Raw genomic sequence first — 25,241 nt, 5'->3', positions numbered from 1 at the left:
TGAAAATGCATTAAAGTTAGCCTTTCTCAGCATTCTGACAATGTCTAGTGATGGCTGTCCAATCAATGCGTGGCAAGGAGCGCCTCGGCACAATAATATAGTAAAACGCTTCTAGCCGATGTCTGCCTAGCTAATCAGCCGTGGTCTTCATTGTGATTATGTTTCATTATAATACCCGATTGAACGATTGATTTTGTGCACTCGTTTACAGCCTTCTAGATTGCTGACCCTGTATTAGTCTAATCAATTTCCATCAAACTACTAATATCCCTATTACCCGGTCTAGCGTGCCCTCTGTCAGCCAGGTCACACGTGAAGGTAATCTGATGAGTGGAGTGTGTTTCCTCACATCTACTCCTTATGCTAGCTTGTACTGTAATATGCCAAATCAGTGCCATAGCAATATTAATGAAGATCTACATACGATATATTGCATGTACATCATACATTTTTACCATGTATGGTAGAAATATAAGATGTGTGTTGGTTTGTCGCTATAGATAGCTAATAGGGACCAAACGAAGATTTTACAGTCCTTGGCTGAAGCTACAAAACTTGAGATTTAAACTTATCCTCAACTCTATCTCTTATGAAGTTATCCAATAGCATTACACTATGGTTCAGTTATCCAATAACAGCATACTATGGTTCAGTTATCCAATAGCAGCACACTATGGTTCAGCATAGCTCAAGTGTTTATTACAACTGTGACTGATGAAACCTTTAATATCTTTGTCAGACTTGGATACGGAATTGAGCTTCAAGGCCTGGTCAGCATCTATCCAAAAGAGTAAATGGTCTAAGTGTAATTTCAGCACTAGTTTTCATTTACTCTAGAAGTGTATTAATTAATAGAAGTCAAACCGCAACTTATAATATATCGAAAATATATTTTTGCCATTTTAAAGTAATTAAGCTATAAACAAGAGCTCTACACTCTATGAGTTGAGTGTATTAAGCTGGATGACGTTTGACATCCATTTTTGCCTGTTTCTCTTCAGGCTATGGTTGAGTATTTGACAAGATAGGAGCTCTTTTCTACGGAATTCATAAGCCACACGGTGCTATCTTCTCTGAAAAGTATCAAGTGCTAAACTGTGTTGCAGCTGCATAACAAATTGTAGCCATGCCAAACATCGTTTTGTTTTATAAATATATGTATATGTAAATGCCAGGAAAAAAATTCTCTGCAAAAAAGAATTTTTGGCATTTGGAGAAGCTATTGCACCTCGCACTACAAGTATTTGCCATGCTGGATAACCAAAACAATATAGTGTGGCAGCTAATCGAACTGCTTTGGGCTAGTTGTTGACATCGTAGTTTATTTGCTTATGGTTTACCAACAAAGTGACCTTTCTATGTCACAGCTTGGAGCTTGGATTCAGAACTCTTTTTTTTCAAAAAACTGTTTTTGTTTAAGTAACATCAAATATATTACTGAAAAGCAAAACATTGCGATTCTATTGCTATAAATAGATGTAATTTCAAAATGCTGCCAGGTAACATTTAAAATAGGCCCTTGTCTATGGACTACCAAAATTATTGCTAGTAATCGTCTTCTCGTAGTTTGCAGTCACAACAGTGCTGATGAATTTTCTCCGGAGCTCTCCTCAAAATCATTCTCAGCATATTTGTGTTGACTGTTAATTTCCCCTCTAATTCAGCTAATTGGAATGACCTCCACTCAATGTTCTGTTCTTCTCTCTTTTGTCCCTAATTCAAACTATGGGTATTTCTATCTCTTCTCTGTTATCTTTTTGCAAAGTTTTTTCACTGGCACATGCTATGTCAACTAGCTAAATCCCCTTCTCCTTTTTACATTCTACAACTAAATTTATATATATCAATTTCAGTGTTTGTCTGTTGGTCGTTTGTTGTTAGTGTGTCCAGTTATAGCAATAACTGGGCACACTGGATAAGTTTAAGGTACAGGAAATCCGCATCTCAGTGGATTTAAACTCAAAACCTCATGATCTGCAGGCTGCCATTTTATCCACTAGGCCAAACGACTACATTTCTATCAAAAGGAATAATTGTGTTCATGCTAATTACATCGGTTAAAGCATGCACCCTTAAAGTGCTTGGGAAAATACTATCACATTTGAACATCATGGTTGTGTGAGAGATCATTTTGTGTAACGTAACGATTGTTAAGCTTGCTCCAAACATCACTCTTATTACAGTAAAGATTGAGACTAGCCTAAGTTAATCAAACCCATCAAGTAATTACTTTGTTTCCCATGCAACACCAGGCATGCAGTTGGCGTATTACTATGTTAGCTTCTGAACACAACCACAACCTAGCGTTCCCTCAACCACAAAAACATGAAAATATCAAACTAAATTTGTAGATTCTTCAACTTATAATAATCACAGATAAAAAACAAAGTAATAATAAGTTGTATGTACACATTGGCAACATATTCCAAATAGGCATAAACTAAAACATGCATAACCAAACAATAACAGTACAATAGCTAACGCCTTCATAGCTCAATACACCAAACATGCATCACTTTTATATAATTATGGCAAATCAAAAAATAGACTTCCTAATTTTTTCGATAATCCTTTACCAATTTCTGCTAACAATTATATGGCTGTAGTCAACATCTTAACCTAAATTAGATTAATTAGCTTAATAAAAGATGCTAGTAACATTCAGGACTCGTCAACTAAGATGGCCACTTAATGATTGTGGTTCATCAGGTACACTTTGCTTCTTTAACTCCCTTAAAGGCTAGCTTTAAGGAGCTCAATCTAAGCTTTTAATCTAGTGCCTTTAAGCTAGTGCCTTTATGCTCACCGTTGGACTTAATTTTTTTAATCATGACTAACCTACTATACCCAGGAAGAAATGAACTAGTTCAAAACTTTCGAGGCAACTAGTAAGAGTCGCCTTCTCTGCTTCACCCGTTTGGTGAGAGTGGATAATTCCTTATTTGAGGTCTTCAGTTTGACCTTCGAGATTAGTTATCACTATCTCGTACTGCAACTGGTGTTTATGTGTCTATATTTAACCCTTTCGCAAGTATATTAATTAATTAAACCTTTGTGTACAGAGTGAATATATTTGCAAAACGACTAACAATTTGTACATAATGATACATAAAACTTCATCTTTTTTATTTACAGGAATAGCTACATGAAATTTAAAACACATGTAACTCACACACATAGAAGTCACTACATGTAATATTGAAGCAGTCACCTTTGCATAACGCCCCCCCCCCCTGCCGTCATGGATCATGACCGTCGGCACGTTCAGATTAATCACTATCGCTACCGGTTTCTGACTCTACATCGAAATCATTGGCATCAATATCGCTTCCACTAGAACAAGATTCATTAGTTTCAACCACATAATCAGCAATATCTTCCTCGTAGTTGGTTCTAGTAGCAATTTTTCGACGCCGTCGTTTCATTTGACTTGCCATTGTTTCGTTTCGATAGTAGTTTTAGGCGTAATAGTAGTTCGCGATAGAAGATGTTTCGGTGATAGTTGATCGCTGTAGTGGTAACCATAAGAACTTTGTTCTTTTGTTAGGTTTGACTGACTATTATAGCGAACACAATAAAATTATGTTTATTAATATAAAGCTAAAAGAATATTCGATGAATTAAACAAAATAGCCAATAAAAAAACGGCTGACGAATAACGGCTTTTGGGATTTCCCAAATGACATAAATGTCTTTACGCTCAAAACTCCGGGGGACATTAACGTCGCATCGCTTACGAAAGGGTTAACAAATGAATATTTTATAAAGTCATATGTAGGAAAATCCATTTTCGAGACAAGCAAAGATCCAGCAGAATGTGACTGGAACCAACATAGTTTCAGTTGCAGATGACTGTATAAGATATTAATAAACTACCAATTAATGCTAATAGACATCTAGATACTATACATTAATGGCTGGTCATATGACAAGGGTTTACAGCTGTTATGAAATAGTTTCACGTTAATAGATTAATCAGTTATGTGAAAAGACTAGCGGTGTATTGACAGACAAATCTAAGTAATCACAAAATTTAAGGTTATTTCTGTTTATCAATACTATTTTCTGGTAGTTCCTTTGTAGCATAAAACTTTTCATGTTCGAAACGACAAACTATTGCGCACAATTTTACTTCAAGAATACTTAAAAGAGCTGATAATAGCTCATATTTGTCAGCCATTAAAATTATTTCTCGCAGCCTATTGGCTGATGGCTACAAGGGTGTGACAGCAATGATATCTCTAAACAATGTTAATCAATGCTGTCAGAAAATTTCTCATACATTAAGATGTATCTTGGTTTCTCATTTTGCGTTTTCCAATCATTCGGCTGTAGAGTGATAATCATATCGTACGTGAAGATTAATTTTAGATTTCAAAAAATATAAAAGTTGTCGGCAGGATCAAGGTTTACTTTAAAAACATGTCGTGGACTAATGATACACTACTTTCAACGTGTCCATTAGAAAAACATCACATAGCATATGAAATCTTCTCTTTCACACTCAACATAAGCTCAGTGTTGATGAACATATTCCATATACTAACACTAAGGGCTATAACGAGCCTGAGAAAGAAGAACTATTTCTGGATACTCGTTCATCTGTCGTTAGCGGATATTCTGTTTGGCTGTTTTGCAATTTTCCGCATCACTGAGACTTTCCTAAGCATCGCCTTTTTGCTGGATAACAAGATAAGTTATTTTATATCGGATGGTCTTGCTTTCACAGCAGTACATTCACGGTATACTTTAGTGACCTTTGCCAGTTTTGACAGATTCTACGCCGTCTGCCATCCGTACAAGTACACATCTTCGAAATTGCTGAATGAGATCGGAAAATCAATTCTGACTATTTGGACAGTTAATGTGGTGTACAGTGTTAGTGTTATTGTCCTACTCTCTGCAGCAGGTTGTGTCTTAAGAGGAGAAACTTTACCAAGTCTAGGAAATCCTAAAACGACTGTTACTTTAGTTTTGTTTACTTCATACACTCTACTCCCCCTGATTATGTCAACGGTCTTCTTGAGTTTAACACACAGAGAATTGAAGCGAATGAAGAGAAGAACAAGTTTCAATGAGGAACAGCGAGATCTGACAAACACTTTCAACTTCATAGCTGGAAGTTTTATTATGCTCTATGTAACACTTGTTCCACTGGTTGTTATGCTTTGTTTGCAAGTGTTTTCATTTGATGAAAAGAATTTAACTATTTATCTTGCAACTCAAGTGAGTTTTATTTGTCAGTCACTATTTGGGTTAGCTAATATTGCCTTTTATGCAGTTTTAAACCCTCAGTATGTTGCTAAGATTAAGGAGAAATTTAAATTTTTGAGTTCAGTTAGAATTGGTCACAGAGAAGACGAATCGATAGAACTTCAATGATTGGTGGTTTGTAAACATCTAGTTATAGTGTTAAAAGTTTAATTATTAATGGGAATATCTGCGCGTAGATGTCTGAGTATTTCGCCTTAAATTTAAGGAACTTTTAAAAAAGTTGTTGTGAAAAACCAAAACTGCATAGGTAAAATTAAAAAAATAAATTTCACAAATCAATTTGACACAGCTTACTAGGTTCTAGACTGTATACTGTTTTAAAGATACATAGTTTCAGTGAAAATGTTGATAATTGACTCAGTAGCCATAGACATAGAGAGATAAATACGATCTGTTGTTAAAATTAGTATGTTTATTTTGAGTATAAAACATGATAATAAGTGTAAAACAACGACTGCTAGTAGTTAAGCTGTTGTTAGTAAAATAGTTCATACTAATTGTACCGATTAATAAGTAATTAGTACAAAATATGATAATAAGTGTAAAACGATTATTGCTAGTAAACTGTTGGTAGCCAAACAACTTAAGAAAACTATATTTATTGATCTTGTTTACAGATCAATAATGATACACTTATAATAATTGCAAAAAACCTTAGAATAATTGTTCTCATATCTCTCGATAATGAGATTTAAAGTTTTATTATAATTTTCTGAGATTCGTTGATTTCTAGTTTTTTGTTCTAATTATGTACACCAAGTTTATTGCTATAAAATTTATTCTCGTGTCCGACTGAGTGTCTGTTAATATTTCTCATTGTTTTCCCTTGTTTTACATTCCTCTCTGTTGTTTTTACTTTAGCATGTTCAATGCTGTCATTAACATTTAGCCTGACTTCAGTTAGTCAGAAACTTATTTTATAACAGATATAATGTACTGTATTTTTAATCTATGTATAACTAAATGATGATTTGTTTAAAATAAATTAAGTAGAAAACTTATACAACACACTTCTAATAATCTATATCGTTCCGACAAAACCAGCCAGCCAAAAGTTCAACAGACAAAAATGACTCATGGCTTACTATAATTAGTCATAACTTACCATAAATTCTCATGACTCATCATAATTACTCATGAAGTCTTTTAGCATGACTTCGACTTAAGGCTAAAACGAGCTGTAGAAGCTAATATAGGTAGTAAGGAATATTTAGAATAGCAAATAAATAAATGACTTACTGGTATCAGATCTGAATGTTCAGTATTATACTATTGCAATTTTTAGATGATTTAATAGCAACTTATGTGTGAAGGTATCAAAACTTAATATTCCTAAAGTACAGTACATAGCTACACGTTATGCTATGAAAGCAAAATTATAATTATAATGACAATAATAATGATAATTATAAGGGCTTTCAATATCTACTAACAGTCATCCTGACGATGTCAGAAAATTCTTTCTATTTTTAATCAGATACTTTGCGTGGAGATGTTTGAGAGGCTAGTTTTTCAAACCATACAAGGTTTTGAAACTATTTTCAGCAAACGAAATGAAGGCGCAAGCAATATACGAATGAAGTTTCAATGAAGAAAAACAGCAATGTGAAAATGCACAGTGATCGCCCGCACTACCACATACAAACAGACACACAAACCCTCACATGTGCACATATGCACAAGCTCTCATACACAAGCACACCCAACCACATGCCATTACACACCAATGCACATGCATACATGCATACATGCACATGCGCACACGCGCACACACATGCACACATACATTCAAACACACATGCACAAACGCATGCACGCACAAAAAAACACACACCCGCACTCATGCATGGACGCATACACATGCAAACACATGCATACGCATACACACGCACACGAACACACACACTGTCTCTCACACACACATGCATACACACATACATGCATACACACACACACATGCATACATACATACACACACGTGCACGCACGCAAGCACACACATGCATGCACACACGCACACGCGCACACACATGCACATGCGCACATACACTCACACACACATGCACAAACGCATGCACGCACAAACAAACACACACCCGCACTCATGCATGGACGCATACACATGCAAACACATGCATACGCATACACACACATGTGCACACACGCACACACAAACATGCATGCATACACGCATGCAGACACGTGCACACGCGCACACACACATGCGCACGTACGCACACACGAACTTGCAGATGCACACACACACGCACACACACACGCACATGCACACACACACACAAACACTCACATATGCACATATGCACGAGCTCACATACACAGGCACACCCAACCACACACCATTACTTACAAACACACATGCATACATACACACACAGGCTCGCCCTTGCCCTCGCCCTCACCCTCACCCTCACCCTCACCTTCAACCTCACCCTCGCCCTCACCCTCGCATTAGCATTCGCACTCACACCCGCACGCGCCCCCGCACTCACACTAAAATTCCGAATAACTTCTGACATCCTTGAAAATTTTTGTAAAGAAGTGTGATGCATTGGCAATGGGCTTAGCTCGAAGCCCCGGCGAAGATTTTGAAGGAGTGGAATTCAGATACGTTTACTAACTCTGCCTAGCGGCTAGTATTTAATTTGGGGTGGTAGTTATTTTTCCTTGCGTTGAAAATAAAACTAACTAATTCGCGAATTATTAAATCCTTCGAACATTTTCATCCTGTAGGGTGATCACACAGCCTTTTAGTGGTCGAAAAATGTTACTGGTTTAGGTTGTTGACACGCCTTCGTCGCTTTAAAATCTTTCCTCTCACTCAGGGTCCAACTTCACACCACTCGCTGATACTCTACCAGTTGGAGTAATATGATTACTTTTTTCTTCTCACTTGGCAAGGTGGAAGTAATTTGCAGAAGATTACAGTAGCATAATCTAAGTACATAGTAGAATTAGTATACACGCACAAAGATTTGAGTCCTGCAGCAACAGTCCAAACTGTGCTAATAGGAAAGTGCTACAGAGGAGTGATGAAGGGCAAGTATAGGACTGTGTCTGACTAAAAGTTAAAAACTGAATAAAAAAGATTGAACATCGATAGAGAGGATTGAAGATGAACTATCACAACATTATCAGAGATTTAGTTAAGTAGATCTTTAATCATTTTAACCCAATGGTTGTGTTAACTTGAGAAGCAATCATATTTACATAGTAGACCCAACACAAAAGTGTAGCGAAGAAAGCTGTTGAGTATCGGCAGCGGTGCTAACTAAAGTCAATACTGTAGTAAATTACATATGTCAACTTCTGAAAATTAAAATTGATTTTACGTCAGCATAAGATGCTGACATATATATTCTTACATATTTGTAACTATTTCTAATTAAAAAATTAATGATAAACCCTCTTTACTCACTATTCACGTTAACCAGTTTTATTGATTTTAGTAGTACATTTGTACATATAGTTACAGTTCATATTAAATTACATGCATTTTATTAGGGAGTTAGGTCCACTGAGCTTGTAGATGCTAATACTTATATTTCCGGTGAAGGCAACTACATGTATGTTGCTATATTGGTGAATTTTTACAGAAAACCATTTCATCACCTGAGCAAGTATTTCAGCTTGAACTAACTAAATTTGACATGCCTAATAATCTTTTTAGCAAGTTTGTAGCGAGTAGCTGCAACTCTATGAAAAGAACTTGAAGTTTATCAAAAGTTAGCATACTGGGCTGCGTACAGAAACAATATTGTTAGATACTTCATGGCAGCTGTCAATGAGTGCTAGTGGTCATGTTCTGTTTACTTCAGAGATGCTATTAAATGATGGTCACTTCAGTATAGAATAATAGCCTGATCAGGTTTAAAGTTTTTGGTATCTGAAGGTGCTGTACTACCTGCTGTTAGCAAGACAGCCTTGAAGACAGTATTGTGTTTATTATTTAGGCTAACTTGCCTGGATGTATAATACTAGTATTCATAAAAGTTAAAAAAAGACCTTTTATAAATTTACATATATATATTTTAACACAGAGAAGGTCTGTTATGCCTAAAGTCTTTACCAACTCATACATAAAATGAAAATGCTGATTATGACAAGGAAACTGAAAAGTTTAATGTTCACCTATACTTCTCCAATTAAATTCGTTCAAACTAAAACAAGCTTTATATTAAAGTTAAAAAATGCAGTCGTTCTGTGAGTCATGAGTATAATGTTGGCGAATCCCAAGCAATCATGGTGACTCGTGAGTGATTATGTTGAGTGATGAGTAATTCTGGCAAATCATGAGTAATTATAGCGAGTCATGTTTGGTAACTAAAACCATGTACCGTGGTGAGAAGGTGGTATAAATGTATTATAATAGCAACTTATCAAAATGCTTTTAACAAATTGTAAGTCCATGGTTTAGACATTAAATTTTTGTCAATGATTTACCAAAAAAATTAATTTTTGATGTCACAGCTTAGAGATTGCATCACTGATGTTTTTTAAAAAAGCTTGGGTTTTTGATATAAAACCCTTCACAAGGATAGGCTACGTCTATCATATGGGCGGGGGTTAATGATCACGCTATGTTGGCAATGCGCTAGCCTGGGTTTCAGGGCTAACACAGTTCTCACGGGGCGGTCGCGTTGCCTTTTTAGATTTTTGGGTATTGGTTTCTATTGCAGATATGCGTCGATCGCGGATAACAAACCATGAATCAGCAAACCTTGAATTTCTACAGTGTAGAAGTAGTAGCTGACCAAAAAATGAATGCATGGAAAATAAAATATCTTAAAATACCTATTTTCATGTGAATGAAGTATTTTGGTGAAATAAATTTTGAGCAAAAATAAAATCAGGTAAGGTGTTTAAATGTAAATGTGAAATCTTTAGAAAATAATAGCTGATTATAGTGTGTTTTGCTACGATTACAATAAAAAAACTTTGGTATACAGTAATATGATTCTAGTTTGTTTTAGCGCTGGCATCATGAAGGGAAAATATTGTATAGAGTAGTATAGACCTAGTAGTATCTATAGTAATTATTTTAACGTAAACACTTGGTAAGAGCCATCATCATTAAAAAATAGGAAGCAAGTATTAAATTCTGAGTTTAATCATGAGTAAAATAGTATTTTAGTAGACTTTAAACTTCGAACTAAAATTTTGTCATATATCTGTTTGCGAATATGTTTTTACCACAATGGATAACACTGAACTCGACATGGCGAGCAACGTACATCTCTTCATAACACATATAATCAGTACACAAATCGTCAAATTTCAGTTTTAAGAAAATCTTTTATTGATATCTATGGTTGGACAACAACTTTACCCTAATATGGCTAGAGCGAAAAAGCATCATGTTTTATAAAGTTGGGCAAAATATATTTTATAGCAGAGACATTGTAACCCATAGTGGAAATGTATCAATTAATACGACATTTAGTGTGTGAAATTAGAAAGGGCAATACGGTATTGAGTAAGAGCAATGGAATCATGAAAGCCTTTGTAAACTTGTGGTTAGATGAATGGTTTAAAAACATGTAGGGGCAGTCAAAGTGCTGAAAAGCGCTGAGAAGAGCCGAAAAATGTCGAAGGGTGCCGAAGCATGCTGAAACGTGCCAAAGATTACCAAAGAGTGTAAATGGGTTCCAAAACATGCCAGAAAGTCCAGAAAGTCCAAAAAGTTTCAAAAAGGTCCAAAAATATCCAAACAAGGTAAAAAAGGCAGAAAAAGGTTCAAGGACAAAAGGGCGAAAAGACGAAAGGGCAAAAGGCCGAATGGGCGGAAAAAAATCACAGAATAGCAGTATTGCCGAATTGCAGAACCGCATAATCACAGAAATACAGAATCACAGTAGTACAGAAGTACAAAAATACAGATGTCATTTATTCCTAATTTAAAAACAAACCACATAAACACTAGAAATACAGTTTCACCCCTAATCAAAAAAGCAAAAGCTAATTATTATTGTAATGAAATATGTAAAATTAATCGTGTGTGGGTATTTGTGCGTATTTTTCTCAGTAAGGAAAATAATATATATATATAATGTATAATAATATATATATATATAATGTATAATAATATATATTCTATATGTTTGTATTTATGCTCATAAAAAACTGAAACTGACTAAAAAATACATGAATAAAATAAAAATGTAAATCCATAAAAATCATATTACTTGGTAAAAATGTGATTAAGATATAGACTTAGATCTAAAACAGTGTTTGCGTAGGTTCACTCTAAATTTTATCATAGACAGACGTTCTGAGGGTAGTTTTGTCAAAACTAAAAATGGTGTGGCTTTTGATGTTATTAACCTTGCGCTTTTTATGGCTAGGCAGCAGTCATATAGTTGTTGGACAAACTGCAACTCGGAAATGCCACTAAGTTTCATAGCTGATTTTATTACCTTTTGTAGTCACTTCTTCGAGTCATTAGAGAGATGGGAGAACACAACTACCAGATGGTATGTCAGAACAAGTTTGATCAAAGATTTATAGCATGTTGTGATGAGACTAATGCTGATACCCAGATGCTGCAGTTTACTCATAACATGTAGTCTTTTGCTAGCTTTGGATATACCCTTTTCAGTATTGGCTTTAAAGTCTAGTTTCTAATTCAGAACTGGGCCAAGATAGGTGAATTATGAAAGCTGCTCGACAGTCGACTTGCTTATGACTAGATTGTGAACGACAGGGTTATTATGACAGTTACTGAAGATTAACTCTTTAGTTTTTTTAGAGTTTAGCAGAAGTTCGTTGTCAGCTCACCAGCTACTGAGATTATCTGCTTTATCCTAGAGGTTTGGTGTTTACATTGATGTAAAGAACTCCAGGACTACCTTGTCGTCAGCATATTTGATGTATTTGATGTTATCGTGCTGACATGGCGTATCTGACATGTAAAACGAGAACATCAAAAGACTGATTGCGCATATCTGACGCAAGCCTCTAATGACCTGAGTACACTTTGGAATTTAATAAATAGTTTTTGTGGACGAAACCAAGGTGAAGCACAACGTATTAATAAAAAGGTTAATACTTATTTTGCAAAAGTAGCACTCAGGCTTGTGCATGCTTTTACTAATGCAAGTATAGAGCATCAAGCTTCAGGGATAAATCCAATCCTATATTTATATTTTGTAGAAGTTCATGAGTGTTCTAAGGGTATTGCAAATCTAAATGGACACAAAGCAGTAGGCATAGATGGAATTCCGGTGAACTTAGTAAAAACATATTCACTTGAGTTATCAAAAACTTTGGCATACATATACAACGCTAGCTGTGCTACCCGGCGTTGTCCGAGTAATAAAAAAGACTTTGGACAGAAAATTGATTTGTATTTAACATATATAACAACACTTGCCAATTTAACTTTCAAACTACATATTGTGAGAGAAGTGTTTTGTGTAGTGGATATGAATTAGGAGAGAAAATCAAAACAGCTGTAAATATTTTCAAACTTTGTCAAACAACTGTAACTTTCAAATTTCATATAATGAGAAAAAGATTTTGTGCAGAACAGGTTCTTTTTTTTAATGAAAATTTAATAATTATAATAAAAATTTTAAACTAACTAAATAATAACAACACTGATAGAAAAATGAATAATGTTTAAACTTCAAACACAATGTTATATTTAAATTATGTTTAAAAAATGAAAGTTGAAATAAAAACAGTAATGCAATAAATTTTAAAACTTATATTATGAACTTCAAGAGTTATACAAAGTTTATAAAGGTAATGGGAGAATGTAAATCCATCTATATATAGATTTACTTTCTCTCTTTACATTTATACACTTCGTATATCATATATACAGATATCTATATATATATGTATATATACATCTATATATTTATTTCATGCTTCATGTGAGAGTATGTTCCAACTAGCTGTACAATTATGAGAGTATGTTGTAACTAGTTAGAACATGTATGTTCTAACTAGCTGTGCTACCCAGCGTTTCCCGGGTAATAAAAAAGTCTTTGGACAGAAAATGGATTTGTATTTAACATATAACAACATTTACCATTTTAACTTTCAAACTACATATCATGAGAGAGCTGTTTTGGGTAGTTGAAATAAATTAAGAGAAAAAATAAAAACTACTGTAAAGGTTTTCAAACTTTTTCAAACAACTGTAACTTTCCAACTTCATAACATGAAGAAAGGTTTGTGCAGGACAACTAAATTAACAATAACGAAAACAACTGTAAAGGTTTTCAAACCACTGTAAATTTAAAATTTCATAATTTTCAGTGGCGTATATCTTTTAATAATGTATAGTGGAACCTTGGTTCCCCAACATAATCTGTTCCAGAAGGCTGTTCAAAAACTGAGTTGTTCGAGATCCAAAACATTTTTTCCTATTAGAATGATTGTATGTAAATTTTAATCCATTTCAAGGCAAGAAAACAATTTCAATAAAGTATTTTTTTAACATTTTACACTATAAACTGTCCTGTATATTGCATACTATAAATAAAATGGGTAGATATAGATCGTGTTTAATTTTAATAGGTGGTGTTTTATTTATGATTGCGGAAAAAGAAAACAAAGTAAACATTTTGCATGTTTTGCTCTTAAAACATCAAAAACATTAAAGGTTAAAATAAAATATCAAAAATGGCAGTAATTAATATGAAATGGCAAAAAATACAACTGATCATTTCCATGAAAAATTGTGGGAAAAAGAAAATATACACAGCATTGGCACAATTACTTCACATCTTTGATGGAGAATTCTCTTCCAAAGCAATTTAGTGTGACTCGATTGGAGGGGTTATCTCCCTAGCAATTTTTTTTGGTGGAAGAAACCTCATTCCAGATAGTTCTTTTCTTTTTGTAAAGAGCTTATGAAGTGTAAACTGCTTCTCCGTTTGTTAACGAATGTTTCCATGCTTTTTCCGAAGTTTCTATTCTCATTAGCATGCTCCAGTTTAGACGAGAACCGAAATTATGTGCAAGATCCGAGAAGAACAAATCTCAAAACTTTTGGTCGAAAACCAAGTTGGTCGAGAACTGAAGCGCTCAGAAACCGAAGTTCTACTAAATATAATTAGTACACAAATTGTCAAATTTTAATTTTGAGATGAACAATTGTCAATATCGTAGGGCAAAATAAATTAGCCCTAACAAAAAAGATGAAGAAGCATCGTGTTGCATAAACGTATGTCCCAAAATATTTCTTAACAGAGGCGTCTTCACGCGTGTGCACGATGCTAAAATTATTAGCACGTGCACGGTGAATGCATTATATAAAATGTACATACCTGAGTACTATGCCGTTCTAGCTCAGTGGTAGTGCGTCGGGATAAGAAACTAAATGATTCGTCATGAGTTCAAGCTCATCAGAACGCAAAATTCAAGGTCCAGATTTTAAAAACTATCGCCAGAATGCAGACAGAAATACAACACACATACTGTACTTTGGAAAATATATAAATAAAAATTACATGCAGTAGAAGGTTAGCTTCTGAACACAAAAATATAAAAGTACCAAACTTGCAGATTCATTAACTTATAATTATTGCAAAGTAAAATAATAAAGGAATTACAAGTCGCATGTACACATTGGCAGCATGTTTCAAGTGGGCACGAAATGATACATGTACAATCCAACAATAACAATATTATAGCTAACACCTTCATAACTCAATACACTATGCATGCATTACTTTTATACAATGTACATCTAGTAATAGAATTGATCCTTCAGTAATTTCTGCTAACAACTATCTCTTTGCAGTTACATGTAATATGTTCACTTTAAATGCATGTTAGGTAGCATATTATATGATGCTATTAGCATTTTAAACTTTTAGTTTCCCAAAAAGACTGCTTTTTGAGCTCATTTAGAACTTAGCTACGCCTCTTTTCCATGTTAACTTACTTGATCAGCCAGAAAAAGAGGAACAACTTAGACACTTGTGAGGGTATTAGTAGGAGTTGCCTACACAGTTTCATATGTTTGGGTAAGAGTGAATAATTTCTTACTTGAAACTTACACTCATTAATAATATTAAGTGCAGTGCTAATGGTTGATGGCTAATAGAGTGTGACGGCAATGATATTTCAAAACTATTTAATCAAAACCTTCACAAGAGTTTCTATACGTTGCAAAGTAACCTGGTTTCTCACTTTGCATTCTTCAATCAGCGGGCTGTAAAGTGATAGTTGTTCGGCGAGTGAAGATTTATTTTAGAGTTCAAAGATTATAAGAACTGTCGGCAGAATCGAGTTTTACTCTAAGAAAATGTTGTGGAGTTTCGATACGCTACTTTCAACATGCTCAATAGAAAAACATCACATCGCATATGAAATATTCTCTTTCACACTCAACATAAGCTCAGTGTTTATGAACATATTCCATATACTAACACTAAAGGCTATAACAAGCCTGAGAAAGAAGAAATATTTCTGGATACTCGTTCATCTGTCATTAGCGGATATTGTATTTGGCTGCTTTGCAGTTTTTCGCGCTACTGAGAGTTTCCTGAGCGTCACTTTACTGCTGGATAACCAGATAAGTTCTCACATATCGGATGGTCTTGCTCTCACAGCAGTACATTCACGGTACGCTTTACTGACATTTGCCAGTTTTGACAGATTCTATGCCATATGCCATCCGTACAAGTATACATCTTCGAAGGTACTGAATGAAATTGGAAAAGTGGTTGTGTCTATTTGGACAGTCAACGTGGTGTACAGTGTTGGTGTTGTTGTCCTACTTCCTGCTGCGAGTTGCGCTTTAAGAGGAGACGCTATACCGAACCTAGGCACTCCTCAAACAACTGTTACTTTAGTTTTATCTACTTCATACACTCTACTCCCCCTGATTATGTCAACAGTCTTCATGAGTTTAACACACAGAGAATTGAAAAGAATGAAGAAAAGAACAAGTTTCAACGAGGAGCAGCGAGATCTGGCAAACACTTTTCATTTCATAGCTGGAAGTTTTATCATGCTTTATGTAACACTTGTTCCATTAGTTGTCAACCTTTGTTTGCAATTATTTTCCTTTGATGAAAAAAAGTTAACTATTTATCTTGCAACTCAAGTGAGTTTTATTTGTCAGTCATTATTTGGGTTAGCTAATATTGTCTTTTATGCAATTTTGAACCCTCTGTACGTTACAAAGGTTAAAGAAAATTTTAAATCTTTGCGTCCAATCATGATTAGTCACCGAGATGATGAATCAGTAGAACTTCAATGATTGATAATTGCTAAACAACTGGTTATAGTCTTAAAAGTTTAAGTATTGATAGGTGTGTCTGACTGTACATGTCTTAGTATTACACTTTAAATTTAAGGGTTTTTAGAAAAGTTGTTTTAAAATCATCAATCACATACATAAAACCTTTTTTAAAAGGTTTTTCATCAAACGCTTCGACACAGCGCACTACTTTCTAGACCATACCAAATAATATTGATAATTACAGTAATATTCATAAATTTTGTTTACACATCTTTTGTGAATTTATTTTTATAGCTGTATTATTTTTTTTATAGATTTAGTTAAATTTGAGTATTTTGTGCTTATGAGTCACAACAAGTTACTTGCTAAAAGAATAATTCCTGTACACCACCGAATGCTGTAAAAACCTCTAACTGTTTTCCTTGTTTTACATTCCTATCAGTTGCTTTTACTTCAGTTTGCTCCACATTGTCTTTAACGATTAAGTATGGCTTCAGTTAGTCAGTAATTCCTTTTATAGCAGAAATATTATACTGTAAACTTGTTTCATGTTTAACTATATGATGATATCGGTGGAATAAATTAAGTGGAGAACTTATAAAGAAAACTTCTAATAATGTCTATCTCTAATAATTCTCACACCATGTCACACCACACCATACATATCACACCAATATGAACAACAGAACTAACATAAAAACAGCACAACGCATACATACATACATACATACGTACATACATATGTATGTACATATGTACGTAAATACATATGTACATATGTATGTACATGCATACATACATACATACGTACATACATACATACGTACATACATACGTACGTACATACATACGTACGTACATACATACATACGTACATACGTACGTACGTACATACGTACGTTCATACCTACGTACATACGTACGTACATACGTATGTACGTATGTACATACGTATGTATGTACGTACGTATACATACGTACATATGTACGTACGTATGTATACGTACGTACGTACGTATATACGTATGTACATACGTACGTACATACATATATACGTACGTACGTACGTATACATACGTACATACGTATGTACATGTACGTACATACATACATATGTACGTACGTATGTACGTAGGTATGAACGTACGTATGTACGTACGTATGTACGTACATATGTATGTACGTATGTATGTACGTATGTATGTATGTACGTATGTATGTATGTACGTATGTATGTATGTACGTATGTATGTATGCATGTACGTACATATGTACATACGTATTTACGTACATATGTACATACATATGTATGTACGTATGTATGTATGCGTTGTGCTGTTTTTATGTTAGTTCTGTTGTTCATATTGGTGTGATATGTATGGTGGGGTGTGACATGGTGTGAGAATTATTAGAGATAGACATTATTAGAAGTTACGTATTACGTACGTACATACGTACATTAGTATTACGTACGTACATACGTACGTACATACGTACGTACGTACGTATGTACGTACGTACGTACATACGTACGTACATACGTACGTACATACGTACGTACATACGTACGTACATACGTACGTACATACGTACGTACATACGTACGTACATACGTACGTACATACGTACGTACATACGTACGTACATACGTACGTACATACGTACGTACATACGTACGTACATACGTACATACATACGTATATGCATACATACATATGTACGTACATACGCATGTACATACATACGTATGCACATACGTGCGCACATACGTGCGCACATACGTACGTACATACGTACGTACATACGTACGTACATACGTACATACATACACGCACACATGCACGCATACATACATACATATGTACATACATATGTATGTACATACGTACGTACTTACATACATACATACGTACATACATCCATACATGCATATGTACATACATACTTACGTACATACATACCTACATATGTACATATGTACATACACACATACGTACATACGCATATTCGTACATACATACGTACGTACATACGCATGCACATGCGCACACAAAATGTCAAACATTGAACGCTTGCTGACTGGCTGACATTGCAAAAGTGTCAACCAATCAGCAATGGATTCGGCTTCCGAAACCAAATAATAAAATTTGTATTTGACCCTGTGGTTATCAGTGATTGTTTGACTTATCAATCGAACAATAATCCACATGATAGTATCAAGCTTCAAATATATACAGAAAAGTCCAGGTTATGGTAGCTCAAATGATGAGCTACCATAATGAGCTTTCATTATCATCTTGTGCTTTTGTTTTGAATACTAAAAAGTTCTTCATATAAGCGACTCTAATACAAGCAAGACCCATGCTACTAGCTTTAATTGACCAGTTACTTATACTGCAAGATCCAGAATTAAAGCATATATATAATGACACATGCGTTAAAAGGCTAAAATTGGTACTGACTTTGGCGGTGACAAGCCCTCAGTGCTTTATAATATTTCCTTTCGCCTATGGGCCCAACTTCACAGCATCTGTTGATACTAAACCATTAGAATAATTTGATTATTTCTTTGTTGCACCTGAGCGAAATGGAAGTAATTTGTAGAAGATTACAGCATCAGAGTCAGCAGTGTTACCAAAATACCTGTAAAATGGTTGGAGTCCTACGACAACAGTTCAAACTGTACGTAGGAAAAAGTGCTACAACGGAGTGATGAAAGGCAACTATAAGACTACTTGAACAAAGGCTTGTGAAAAGCTCCAAACAGAGTAATTTAGTTTTATAGAAAACATCAAATCTAAAACAATTCAGTTGATATCAGCTCAAGCAAAGTATGTTCATAAATAACATATCAACTTTATTGAACTGACAACAAAACATACAGGACTTTAAGGCGTTTCTGGGATACTTTAACCTGGCAAATGGATAAAGTGAGTTAGCCTATTTATCTGTATTTCAGCTGTTACTTCTTAACCTATGCATTATCAAAATTACATTTACAACTGTATGTTTCCCAAGTAAAATAATAATAAATACTTTGAATTAACTTAATTACTTTATCAGTTTGTTTTTGAAAAACACTGCCAAGACCAATATGTAGATTTTTTTAGATTATTTTTTATAACTTATTTTAGTATATCTTAGTAATATATCTATATATAATTTATTTTAGTATTTATTAATAGTACAAATATATTTTGTATATCCAACATGTTCTTCTCTGCGGAACATAATAAAAAATTATCAAGGTAATGAAAATATTTGCTCCAATGATTTGCCCACATGAAACAGATCACAGAGTAATTTAACTCTGTATGTAAACACTTGATACCCCATACTCACTGGCCTACACTTATTGAGAGTATTCATAAATATTCCATGCAAGTTTTCAGTATTTACCTTGTTGAAGCCTAACATAGTTTTTTTGCAGCAGAGGTCTACAAAATGGCAGTCTAGAGTTTTTACCAAAGTTCACAACAGAATCAAAAAACTGATCATTGATGAAGAGTATTGAATATGAACTACTACAACATTATCAGTGATTCAGTTAAGTATATCTTTTCTTTTTCATTTTAATGAGTGCGAAATCTTAAGAAAAGATTGTATTAACAAGGCGGACTAAACATAAAAATGTTGCAAAGAAAGCTGCTGACTTTCAGCAGCTTTCTTCGCTACATTCGGCAGCTAGTACCGGCAGTGGTGCTAACTAAAATTGATACTGAAGTAAATTACATATGACAAGCTCTGAAAATTAAAATTGATTTTACGCCAGCAAGTAGATGCTGACACGCATATTCTTACATATTTGTATTCTTCTAATTAAAAACTAATGAAAAACTCTCTTCACTCACCGTTCTCGTTAACCAGCTCATCAATTTTAACATTTCATTTGTACATTTAGTTACCTTTGGTATTAAATTACACATCTTTTATTGAAAAGTTAGAGTCACTGAGCTTGTTGATGCTAGTATTTATATCTTTGCTGAAGACAACTATATTTCAATATCAGTAATGTTTTGCGGAAAGCAGTTTCATCTTGTGAACAAGTATTTTTGATTAAACTAACTAAATTTGACAAGTCTTATAGTGGTTTTAGCAAGTTTGGAGCAAGTATCTGTAGCTCTATGTAAAATGTTTTTGAAATTTGTCAAAATGTAGCAAACTACACTGTGTACAGAAGCAGTAGTGTAAGCAGTGTTTCATGAGCTTTTATATACTAGTACCTCATGGCAGCTGTCAATGAGTCTTGGCTGTACTTTCTCTGTCTACTTGACAAATGCTATAGAATGATGGCTACCTAAGTCTAGAATAATAGTCTGATCATGTTTGAATTTTTTGGTATCTGAAGGTACTGTTCTATCTGCTGTTAGCAAAACAGCTTTAAAGATTGACTTGCAAAAAAATCCAAATTATGATTATTTAGTATCAATAGGTTCCCCATGTTCTACTCTGCTGGGCTGTAGGTTCAAAATATGTAAAAATGTTATTACACACTCTTAAAAGCTAAAAAACAATTAAAAAAGTGACTGTAGGTTGGATTCCCTTATTTTGTGGCGTATTAAACTTGAGGTGGTTGTTGCTTTGACATGTGATGTTATCATGTGAAAGAAAAGGCCAATGAAAAGCTCAATATGAAACGCCCTGTAGCACTAGTTTATGAAAACGCTTATCAAATATAGATGCTCACTAATTTACAGTTTCGTTTCAGCTTGATCTAATCATCTAGTCATACTCTGATCATGTGACCTATCTTTCTTCTTTAAATGGCTTGAACAATCTCTTCAGCATTTTTTGACCATCACAGGTGGCCAACAGACTTTCCATGTTTATCAGAAGACAATAAGCACCCCTAAGTCTAAGGTTAAAAAATTAAACTGATCTTTTAGCTAGGTTTTGAAATATCAGTGCTCAAAGTGAAAGCATTACATTGTTTTTGAAATAGGCGTGTAAGAACAGTACACATTGTTTTATTGAATGCATGAAGTTTATTTGTGAAAATATTTCGCCGAATTAATTTGCATAATAGCGTAAACAGAAGCACATCGTGTTCAACTACGTCAAATTTGAGCCATTTTGAGAAGGATCCCAATCTATGGCATACTTACTGGTTGACTTGCAACAAAATTCACATTACAGTTATTTGGTATCAAAAGATTCACCATGTCTTACTCTGTTGCGTTGTAAGTGCCAAATATGTGGAAATGTGATTACAAGCTCTTAAAAGTTCAAAAACAAAAAGCCGCCGTAGATTGGAATCTCTTAATTTTGATGACGTAACCACGAACTTTGGTTATCGTCTTGTCACATATGTTCTCATGCAAATTGAAAAGTCAATACAAAGCTCAATATAAAACTTATCGTAGTGCTAGTTCATGACAAACACTTCGGGTTTTACCAAAGACTCCGTATCAAATATAGATGCTCGCTACTTTACAGTTTTGTTTCGACCTGGTCTAATTGGCAAGTCGTAATCTGATCATGTGACCCAATACTTCGCAAATAGTTTCCGCAGCATTTTTCGATTACCACAAGTGACCAACAGGCTAGTCATGATTATCAGACAATGATATGTACTCCTTCAAGCTAAGGCTAAAAATTAAACAAATTTTTACGGTAAGTTATAAGATATCACTGCTAAAAGTGACCGCACTACGATGACAATAAAACAGACGCGTAAGAACAATAGACATAGTTTTATTGAATGCGTGAAGTATATTTGTGAAAACATGTCGACGAATAAGGTTGCAAGAAAGTGTAAACAGAAATTATCTCTCACAACTGCATCACATTGGAGCCGTTTTGGAATGGAAATCCAAACTACGGCGATCTCGTGTGGCTGCGATTTTCTGGTTGTTTTTGAGCTTTTAAGAGCTTGTAATCACCTTTCCACATATTTTGCACCTACAACACAACAGAGTAAGACATGGTGAATCTTTTCATATCAAATAACGGTAATGTGAATTTTGTTGCAAGTCAACCTTTAAGCTTTGATGAGCTGGTAATTACATTTCCACATATTTTGAAGTTACAACACAGCCGAGTCAGAAATGGTGAACTTTTTAATATCAAAAAACTGTAATGTAAACTTTGTTGCAAGTCAACCTTTAAAGATTATATTGCATTTATAATTTATGCTGACTTGCCCGGATACATGATAATGGTATTCATAAAAGTTTAACAAAAAGCTCTTTATTAAATGTATATATATATTATAATAGAGACCAAGTATGGTCTGCTTAAAGTCATTTCCAACTCATACCTGAAATGAAAATGTTGATTGTGACAAGGAAACTGAAAGGTGTAATGTTTACTTAAACTTCTTTAATTAAATTCAATATAACTAAATAGACTTCCTATCAGAACTCAACAAATGCAATTGTACTGGTGAATCATGAGTAATTATGGTGAATCATGAGTAAATCTAATGACGCATGAGTGATTTTCAAGGTTATACAAGTGTGAAATCTTAAGTTCCGTAGATACATGTATATATTGTAGTAACATTTATTATAATATTCAAAATGTTTATTGTTAAGCATTATGACACTAAAAATATTTTGAAAGCATTCGAAAAGCTTCTGCATATATTTTTGGGAAAAAGGGCAATTTTGTAGCAGTGGATAGTCTCACTAATCTCACTAAAGTCTAACTAAAAGTTCACAACTGAATCAAAATAATTAAAAAGATTGAACACCAATAGAGAGGATTGAAGATGAACTATCACAACATTTTCAGGGATTTACTTAAGTAGGTATTTTTCTTTTCAACCCAACGGTTGTGTTAACTTTAGCAAGTTAGTAGCAAGTACCTTCAGCTCTATTAAAAGTATTTGGAATTTATCAAAAATTAGCAAACTGCACTGCGTACAGAAGAAGTATTGTTAGATACTTCCATGAGTTTCTATACACAAGTACCTCATGGCAGCTGTCAATGAGTACTTGTGGTTATGCTCTGTCTACATCAAATATGCTATTAAATGTTGATGACCTCAGTCTACAATAATAACCTGATCATTTTTTAACCTTTTGGTATCTGAAGGTACTGCTCTACCTGCTGTTAGCAAGACAGCCTTAAAGATAACATTGTGTTTATAATTTAGGCTAATTTGTCCCAACACATGATACTGGCATTCATGAAAATCAAGTAAAAGTTTGTTTATACATGTATAGATATATTATAGTAGACAAAAAGGCCTGTTCTGCTTAAAGTCTTTATCAACTCAAACATAAAAAGAAAATGTTGATTATGACAAGGAAACTAAAAAGTGTAATGTTTATTTAAACATCTCCAATCAAATTTTAGAAAACTAAATAAACTTATACAAGAATTTTAAAAAATAGTGGTCATTGTGGTGAGTTATGAGTAATACTGGTGAGTCATGGATAATTCTGGACAGTCACGAGTAAGTCTGGTGAGTCATGACTATTTCTGGTGAGTGATGGGTAATTCTGATGAATCTTGTTGGGCAACCAAAACCATGTTCCGCAGGGACAAGATGAGTAAAGGTATTAGAATGGCAACTAATCAGAGTGCTTTATACTAACTTTATGTCCATTCCGTAGACATTCGTCAACAATTTACCAATAAAATGAATTATTTATGTCACAATTTGGAGATCGCATAACCAATGTCTTTATTTAAAATTTTTTTGGTTTTCATTTTAAATAAAAATGACTATTGAAAAACAAAAGATAAAGATGATACTATTATAGATAAATAAATTATGTAATACTGTTTGTCAAAACTTGAGAAATGCCAATATCAGCAGCCTATCATAATTATCGCTGGTAATTATCCTCTCTTAGTCTACAGTTACAACATTGCTGACTATTTCAACACGAACTCTCATCAATTTTACTCTCTCATACTTAGACTGCAAGCTGTTAATATTTCTACCTCTTTTCTGTTATCTTTTTTGTTTAAGTCTATTTATTGCAGCACGCTATATTAACTTGCTGAATCACTTTTTATTGTTTTAAAGTTACACGTGTTACAATTTTGGCTTCTGAACACAAAAACGTAAAAGTATTAAACTACACTTGTAGATTTATTAGCATGTCATATCATAGCTTATAGTATTTGCACAAAATTAGACAAATAACATGTGCACATCGGCAGCGTATCCATAATAAGCATAAAATAATACATGCCTAATCACGCAATAATAGTATAATAGACAAGGCCTTCATAGCTCAATACACCAAACATGCATCACTTTTATATATGTTAAATCTAATAATAGACTTTTATCTTTCACTAATTTCTGCTAACCACCATCAGGGTGTAGTCAACATCTTACTTTAAATGTATTTTAATTAGCATATTCAAGGATGTTAGTATTATTCATGAACTTTCAATCAATAGGGCCGCATGAAAATTATGGTTTACCAAAAACACTGCTTTTTGAGCTCACTTACATTAGAAGCTAGCTATATTTTTTTTTAATTTTTCCTTTTTTGAACGGTCAAGAAATGGTGAACAACTTCTACACTTGTTAGGCTACGTAGTAAGAGTTGCCTACACAATTTTACCTGTTTTTATAAGAGTGAACAATTCCTTACTGAAAACCTACACAAGTAATTATGCAGCACCATCAATAATATTTAGCGCACCCTTATTGGTCAATGGCTACTAGCGTGTGATGATAGATATATCTAAAAAACATTTTAATCAATGCTTTCACAAGATTGGCTATACATTGAAAAGTAACTTGGTTTCTCATTTTGTGGACTCCATTCAGTGC

General features: G+C 34.0%; 2 protein-coding genes across 2 annotated transcripts in view; one reads left to right on the top strand and one right to left on the bottom strand.

Moving 5' to 3' along the window:
• Positions 1 to 25,241, bottom strand: part of LOC137405935 (uncharacterized) — a 488,140-nt gene that overhangs the window by 276,344 nt on the left and 186,555 nt on the right. The window lies entirely within an intron of this gene.
• On the top strand, positions 4,423 to 7,839 carry LOC137407203 (probable G-protein coupled receptor 139). Its single transcript, XM_068093806.1, has 2 exons — positions 4,423 to 5,226; positions 7,615 to 7,839. The coding sequence occupies exons 1-2, from the start codon at positions 4,423 to 4,425 to the stop codon at positions 7,837 to 7,839; spliced, it is 1,029 nt and encodes a 342-aa protein (XP_067949907.1).

Source organism: Watersipora subatra, chromosome 10 (genome assembly GCF_963576615.1).
Source record: "Watersipora subatra chromosome 10, tzWatSuba1.1, whole genome shotgun sequence".
NCBI lineage: Eukaryota > Metazoa > Bryozoa > Gymnolaemata > Cheilostomatida > Watersiporidae > Watersipora > Watersipora subatra.
Note: the sequence above shows the minus strand (reverse complement) of the source record. Positions and strands in the feature narration are given on the sequence as shown.

Excerpts from the sequence above, each read along its gene's own strand:
- LOC137407203 (XM_068093806.1), top strand. The coding sequence starts at position 4,423 with ATGTCGTGGACTAATGATACACTACTTTCAACGTGTCCATTAGAAAAA. Across the intron at positions 5,227-7,614 it reads CTATTTATCTTGCAACTCAA|GCACACCCAACCACACACCA; the intron begins GTGAGTTTTATT and ends TCACATACACAG.